This window comes from Erpetoichthys calabaricus, chromosome 3, assembly GCF_900747795.2.
Source record: "Erpetoichthys calabaricus chromosome 3, fErpCal1.3, whole genome shotgun sequence".
Classification (NCBI taxonomy): Eukaryota; Metazoa; Chordata; class Cladistia; order Polypteriformes; family Polypteridae; genus Erpetoichthys; species Erpetoichthys calabaricus.
The window spans coordinates 200,400,796-200,408,725 of NC_041396.2; the positions used below are offsets into that span (position 1 = coordinate 200,400,796).

General features: G+C 43.4%; 1 protein-coding gene across 1 annotated transcript in view; it reads left to right on the top strand.

The window, feature by feature from the left end:
• The window catches only part of ibtk (inhibitor of Bruton agammaglobulinemia tyrosine kinase), a 149,321-nt gene extending 148,111 nt beyond the window's left edge, over window positions 1-1,210 (top strand). The window contains exon 28 of the mRNA XM_028797661.2: window positions 437-1,210. Within this exon, the coding sequence (XP_028653494.1) occupies window positions 437-562 (126 nt within the window). The 3' untranslated portion in view covers window positions 563-1,210. The remainder of the gene's footprint in view (window positions 1-436) is intronic.
• The last annotated feature ends 6,720 nt before the right edge of the window (window positions 1,211-7,930 follow it).

Genomic DNA, 7,930 nt, shown 5'->3' on the forward strand with positions numbered 1-7,930 from the left:
CTCTTGTCACAGTTTTCTAATGTTCCAGTCTATAAGATGATGTCCTCTAGGAAAAACCAGAATCTCTCGTCAGATGACTCCCTTCAGTTTGTGTTTTAAAAAATACTAGATAAACAGAACATGCTCTGTCTATAAATACTTATTGCTGATTGAAGTAATCAATCATGAAATTCAGTGCATGGTTGCAAATTATTTGAATTTGACAAATGTTGGCATCCCAAATTCATGACTGTTGCTTATGTATTGTGCATTTTTAAGGTGTGAATGTTTGCAGGAATATCAACTTTCAAGCCAGTCTGTTTTTTATTCACCATATTATTACTGTAATTTCTTCAGTCAGAAAATTGTTTCTTCCACTGTTGTGTTGAATGGAAGGGAGAAAAAAAATACTATGTTGAAAATTCCCTTCAGATAGTGTTTTTTGTTTGTTTTTCAGATTGAGGAAAGTGCTATTCAAGATTTACTAACACACTACAAAGCTTTTGGAAATCCTGATGAGTTAATTCTTGTGGAACGAGCCTTACAATATCCTATAGCAACGCCAACATGGAACAAGCGCTGAGCTTTCCATGAAGATGATGCAAGATGACATTAAGAAGAAATCAAATAGCACTCGTACATCTTGACATTTGTTCTGAATTATTTTTTTTCTTTAAAGTGGAATAGCACAATGTGTGTTTAATTCATAGCTACAAAAATAGATACTTTAAAAAAAATTATATAATTTATATTTTCTGGTAGAATGTGACAGTAATGCACAATTTACTCCATGCCCTAAATCCTAAAATGTATTAATAGTTATTAACAGATTGTTAAATTAAATGGAAAAGAAAATGCTGTTACAGTAAAAGGATTAATTCTGCCTTCAGGCTGTGTTCTGCTATATGTCTTCACTAGACAATATACTTTTTTTTTTTGTTTGTTTTGTTTTGCTTGGGATTGTTTTGTTTGCGTATGATTACAAGCAAGTGCTTTTTCCCTTTTTTTCCCAGCAATTGGATAATTTCAGTCCAATTTAACCATTTCGCTTGCTGAATTTAAATCCATTGTTTTCATTTTATTTATAACAAGTTTGCATTTAAGTTAAACAAAAACATACAGCATACTTCTGTCCTATAAGGTATACATGAAGAAAAGCTTGTTTTGGGTTCTCAATCGGTGAAATATTTTGTAGTCCTGAAGCAATAAAAAACACAAATGCATAGTCAAATGTGTTTTGAGAATTTAATTACCATTAATAAGTCATTCAGTTACCCTTTTATCTGAACCTGCATCTTCTACTACACTGTGGACTGTCCTCGCAGCACCAGGCTCAAAACACAGGCAAACCTTGAATGGGTGTCACTCTGTTACAGGGCATGTTTTAAGCTGTCATTGCATGAGATGTTCACTTTAGTGCCTGTTCGAAAACTGGACTGCTTAAAGTAAAATAAGTGTGTGTGTATATATTTATATACTGCTTAAAAAAATTAAAGGAGCACTTTTAATTCTGAGTATAGCATCAAGTCAGTGAAACTTCTGGGATGTTGATCTGGTCAGTTAAGTAGCAGAGGGAGTTGTTAATCAGTTTCAACTGCTTTGGTGTTAATGAAATTTTGACAACAGATGCACTAGAGGGGCAACAATGAGACGACCCCCAAAACAGGAATGGTTTAACAGGTGGAGGGAACTGACATTTTTCCCTCCTCATCTTTTCTGTTTTTTCACTAGTTTTGCATTTGGCTACGGTCAGTGTCACTACTGGTAGCATGAGGTGATACCTGGACCCTACTGAGAATGCACAGGTAGTCCAACTTCTCCAGGATGGCACATCAATATTTTCTAGAAGGTTTGCTGTGTCTCCCAGCACAGTCCTAAGGGCATGGAGGAGATTCCAGGAGACAGGCAGTCACTCCAGTAGAGCTGGACAGGGGTGTGAAAAGTCCTTAACCCATCAGCACGACCGGTCTCTACTCCTTTGGGCAAGGAGGAACAGGATGAGCACTGCCAGAGGCCTACAAAATGACCTCCAGCAGGCCACTGGTGTGAATATGTCTGACCAAACAATTAGAAACATACTTCATGAGGGTGGCTTGAGGGCCTGACATCCTCTAGTGGGCCCCGTGCTCACTGCCCAGCACCATATAGCTCGATTGGCATTTGCTATAGAATACCAGAATTGGCAGGTCCACTACTGGCGCCCTGTGCTTTTCACAGATGAGAGCAGGTTCACCCTGAGCACATGTGACAGACGTGAAGGGGTCTGGAGAAGCCATGGAAAACGATATGCTGCCTGTAACATCGTTCACCATGACTGGTTTGGTGGTGGGTCAGTGATGGTCTGGGGAGGCATATCCATGGAGGGACACACGGACCTCTACAGGGTAGACAACGGCACCTTGATTGCCATTAGGTATCGGGATGAAATCCTTGGACCCATTGGTAGGTACTTTATTAATCCCAAGGGGAAATTCACATACTCCAGCAGCAGCATATATTAAATTAATATTAAACACAATATTAAATTAAAGAGTAATAAAAATGCAGGTAAAAACAGACAATAACTTTGGATAATGTTAATGTTTAACCCCCAATCCCCCCCCACCCCCCCCCAGAGCTGTTCCTCTGTCAGAAGATGACACTGTTTAGTGGATGCAGTGGATTCTCCATAATTGATAGGAACCTGCTGAGCGCATGTCGCTCCGTCACGGATGTCAAACTGTCCAGCTCTGTGCCTACAATAGAGCCTGCTTTCCTCACCAGTTTGTCGAGGCATCCTGCTTCTTAATGCTGCCTCCCCAGCACACCACCGCGTAGAAGAGGGCACTCGCCACAACTGTCTGATAGAACATCTGCAGCATCTTATTGCAGATGTTGAAGGACGCCAGCCTTCTAAGGAAGTATAGTCAGCTTTGTCCTCTCTTGCACAGCGCATCAGTATTGGCAGTCCAGTCCAATTTATCATCCAGCTGCTCTCCCAGGTATTTATAGGTCTGCACCCTCTGCACACAGTCACCTCTGATGATCATGGGGTCCATGAGGGGCCTGGGGCCTCATGTATAAACGGTGCGTACGCACAGAAATGTTGCGTAAGAACGTTTCCACGTTCAAATCGCGATGTATTAAACCTACACTTGGCGTAAAGCCACGCACTTTTCCACGGTACCTCATACCCTGTCGTACGCAAGTTCTCTGTTTGGTTTTGCAGACTGGCGGCACCCAGCGTCAAAGCAGTGCTACTGTTCCTGTGTGGTTACCCTTTCTTAGATCCACATCCACAACGGCGGCTCAAGTGCTCCTTGTAGAACTGTTTGTACTTGCAAGTTACCGTGAGGTAATTGTACTTATGATACAGTTATAATATTGCACAACCTGAGCCACTTTATAAAGCTCGTATTTACATATGATAACGATATCATTTTTAAGATGAAATGCAGCAAAATATGTTGATTATATTATACAGATAAAACTTTAACTACACGGTGCCGCAGCGCTAGCGAGCTTGAGCTTCGTTCACGGATTGTTCCTGCCTCGCGCTGTTTGCATGCTGTGGCTGGCGCGACACTGGAAGGATAGATGGATAGAATAATTAAACATTACAACAATATTTCGATGTTCCTTAAAAGTTTTGAAGAATCAGCGTTCTAAGCGTACAGATGGCTTAAGGTCTATTACAGAGCTGATTGTGTGGAGATTGGGTATTTGGAGAAAGAAAAGGAAGGACAGGAATTGGGGGTTAGTACATTTGTAAAAGACAGTACTTCTGTAATAAAGCATTTCATTGAAGGTTGCGCATGGCGCAGCAAGCATCTTGCTGTAAGACATGAACAATCATTGCGCCACCGTGTTCCCATGTTTAATAACATGCTTTAACTCATATCATCATGAAAATGATATCACGTATACTTCTCAGTATTTTAATTACTCAGAGAGCTGTAATATTACGAACGTAATGGATTCTGTGTCCTGTCGGAGGAAGAGCACTTTGTAGTGATTCAGGCACATAGAGCACATATAAGATCAAATACAAAACAAAGCATTTAACGTGCTACTTTTGTTACGATGGGATTTGAGAAACTAGTAAATTAAACGATTTTAAGATGAAGTTTATGATATTCTACTTTAATGACAAAATAAACTACGTGATTAAAGTGGAAATTTTGAGATTAAAGTTGACATTTCGTGCTTTTTTCACACTGTGCGCCTTTTTTTTCACTGTAACCTAATAAGCTTTCATATGACACTCAGACGTTGGGTTACGAGTCGCCTTTTCACGCCGACTTTGATATGTGACAACTTTTTTATTTCGGGCACTGTGCGACTTTCTGAACTTGAGCTTTCGAGTTTCTCTGACACGCTATGTCACTCTGTCAACTTCCTTTTGTTGCTTATATAACTGTTTAAACCAACAAATAGTACGTTTTTCTTTGCCTCCATTTGGTATTTGCTGAAATTCTTCTATTTTTCCTCATACTTTTGCCATTGCCTTTTCACAGAACGCTGGGCTTAAGGGCTATTTATATTGATTTGCATATTCAAAGAAGTGTAATTCTGGGAGGAGTTGGGGTGGGACATCAGGCGCGTGCACGTGCGTTTATTTCCATGCTGAGCAGTATTCATGTAGTGGAAGAACGCGGAAGTTGGCGAACGCACAGATTCCTGCATCTGGATTTTTCTGTGCGTAAGCACATTTCGGCTTTTGTGCTTACGTCATGTTATAGTGTGAATTCTACGCACGGCGTTATGCATGAGGCCCCAACCAGCTCCTTGGTTTTGCTGGTGTTCAGTTGTAGGTGGTTTGAGTCGCACCATTTAACAAAGTCCTTGATTAGGTTCCTATACTCCTCCTCCTGCCCACTCCTGATGCAGCCCACGATAGCAGTGTCGTCAGCGAACTTTTGCACGTGGCAAGACTCCCAGTTGTATTGGAAGTCCGATGTATATAGGCTGAACAGGACCGGAGAAAGTACAGTCCCCTGCGGCGCTCCTGTGTTGCTGACCACAATATCAGACCTGCAGTTCCCGAGACGCACATACTGAGGTCTGTTTGTAAGATAGTCCACGATCCATGCCACCAGGTATGAATCTACTCCCATCTCTATCAGCTTGTCCCTAAGGAGCAGAGGTTGGATTGTGTTGAAGGTGCTAGAGAAGTCTAGAAACATAATTCTTACAGCACCACTGCCTCTGTCCAAGTGGGAGAGTGATCGGTGTAGCATATAGATGACGGCATCCTCCGCTCCCACCTTCTCCTGGTATGCGAACTGCAGAGGGTCGAGGGAGTGGCGGATCTGTGGCCTCAGGTGGTGAAGCAGCAGCCACTCCATGGTCTTCATCACATGTGACGTCAGAGAGACAGGCCGGAAGTCATTCAGCTCACTAGGACGTGATACCTTTGGGACTGGGGTGATACAAGATGTTTTCCAAAGCCTCGGGACTCTCCCCAGCTCCAGGCTCAGGTTGAAGATGCGCTGTAGAGGACTCCCCAGCTCCAGCGCACAGGCCTTCAGCACTTGTGGCGATACTCCATCTGGACCCGCTGCTTTGCTGGCACGAAGTCTCCTCAGCTCTCTGCTCACCTGTGCTGCTGTAATTGTGGGTGGGGATGTCTCTCCTATGCTGGTATCAGCAGAAGGATGGGTGGAGGGTGTAGTACTCCGAGGTGAGAGTGGGTTAGGGTGGTCAAACCTGTTAAAGAAGTTGTTCATTTGGTTTGCTCTCTTCGCGTCTCTCTCGATGGTGGCACCCCGCTTCAAGCTGCAGCCCATCCCACACTTCCTTCATGCTGTTATTCTGCAACTTGTGCTCCAGCTTTCTCCTGTACTGCTCCTTCGCCACCCTGAGCTGGACTCTGAGTTCCTTCTGCACGCGCTTGAGCTCATGCTGATCACCTCCTTTAAAAGCCCTTTTCTTCTGGTTCAAAAGGCCCTTGATGTCAACTGTAATCCATGGCTTGTTGTTAGCATAGCAGTGTACTGTTCTTACTGGTGGCGCAGTGGTAGTGCTGCTGCTTTGCAGTAAGAGACGGTGGAAGATTGTGGGTTCGCTTTCCGGTTCCTCCCTGTGTGGATAGCGCTTTGAGTACTAAGAAAAGCGCTATATAAATGTAATGAATTATTATTATTATTACTGGAACTACAATGTCCATACAGAAGTTGATGTAGTCAGTAGTGCAGTCAACAACCTCTTCAATGTTCTCACTATGTGATTGTGGTAATGTGCCTTACTGGCATTACCTGTAATTAAATAAAATTTGTCAAGTGTCCGCTGCAGGGTTGAGAGGCATTTGTTTGTAATAAAAAGTTAAAGTATAAAGAAAGGAAACTTGCCTTTTTCATTTTTATAGAATGCAGATAGACATCTTTACTGACCTTATTCGTGCCTTTTGGAGAGTGTTGCAGTAGGTCTTGTGTAGAATGGAGAGACAGCCTTGCCATTAACCGGCCGGCATGGCATTGTCAGTCCTCCAGTCCTGCGTGTGCCTCCCGCGACATCATAACACTAAAGGAGGAAAAAAGTGTGAAGCGTCGTAGTATTAGTTTACCGCGGTTTAGAAAAGGGATCCCATGTCTGTAGTTGTCTGGGCAGTAGCTCATGGGAAGGACTTGAAAATTTAAGTGCTTACGTTAACTTAAGTCAGAAGCGCAGTTTGCATCTCAAAAGCCAGCACAGCTATGCGCGCGCACACCGGCTGCTTGACCTATTATAGTATTTTTGCAGGGCAGGAGACGCCACTTCTCGCAGACGGGTTCTCATCATCGCGTGGTTGTAGAGAGATGACACAGGACAGCTTAATTGGTCGGCACATAGGCGCCAAATATAAAAAGGACTAATTTTGGTGGAGGTATTTATTTGGGTTATGGTTATTGGTGCACTGTTTTTTTTTTTTGTATATAGTCACTATTTTTGAGCTTCATTTACTTACTGTTTTTGTGTCTTTTGCGGTATTGGACTGTGTATTAATATATAAATTCCGCAGGACATTATTTTTGTTAAGTGCACCTGTAAATAAAACCTCACTTTATTTTTCAAAAACCCAACCCTTTTTGTGTCCGTGTCTCCCTGTCTTACACTATCATCCTGGTCATGCTCGGTCCCACATACTAGACACCTAGAGTATAGGCTGGTGTTCCTAATTCCCACTATACGGGGTGTCACAGTGATCCCTGCAGGATATCCCAGTCCGTAGTTCCAAAGCAGTCTCTCAGAGCCTGCTCTGCCTCAGGGGTCCACTTCCTGAATGATCGTGTGGTTGCAGGTAGGACCCTCACTTTTGGTTTGTAGTGAGGCTGAAGCAGAACCAGGTTATGATCTGCTTTCCCAAGTGCAGGCAGCAGGGTGGCGCTGTATGCGTCTTTAACGTTTGCATACAGTAAGTTAATAGTCTTATTTCCCCGGGTGTTACAGTCCACATACTGGGAGAAGGCAGGTAATGTTTTGTCCAGCGTCACATGGTTAAAGTCCCCAGTGATTAGCACAAGCGCCTCAGGATGCTGCGTTCGTAACTTAGCAACAGCAGAATGGATGATGTCACCTGCTATCTCCACGTCCGCCTGAGGAGGGATGTAAACAATAACAACAATGACGTGTCCAAACTCTCTGGGCAAGTAATAGGGACGCAAACTTACGGCCAACAGTTCGATGTCCCTGCAGCAAGTGGAGATTTTGATGTTTACATGTCCAGAGTTACACCACATTGTATTGCCATAGAGAGTGAGTCCTCCTCCGTTGTGCTTCCCGCAGGTACTTGCGTCTCTGTCCGCTCTAACTGTGCTAAACCCGGGTAGCTCCATGTTAGCATCTGGGATGCTGGTAGTTAGCCACTTTTCGCAAAAGCACAACAAACTGCATTCTCTGTAGGTCCTGACATTTTTCACCAGCGCTGCCAGTTCCTCGATCTTATTTGATATTGAGTTCACATTACCCAGGATCACAGAAGGCACCAAAGGCT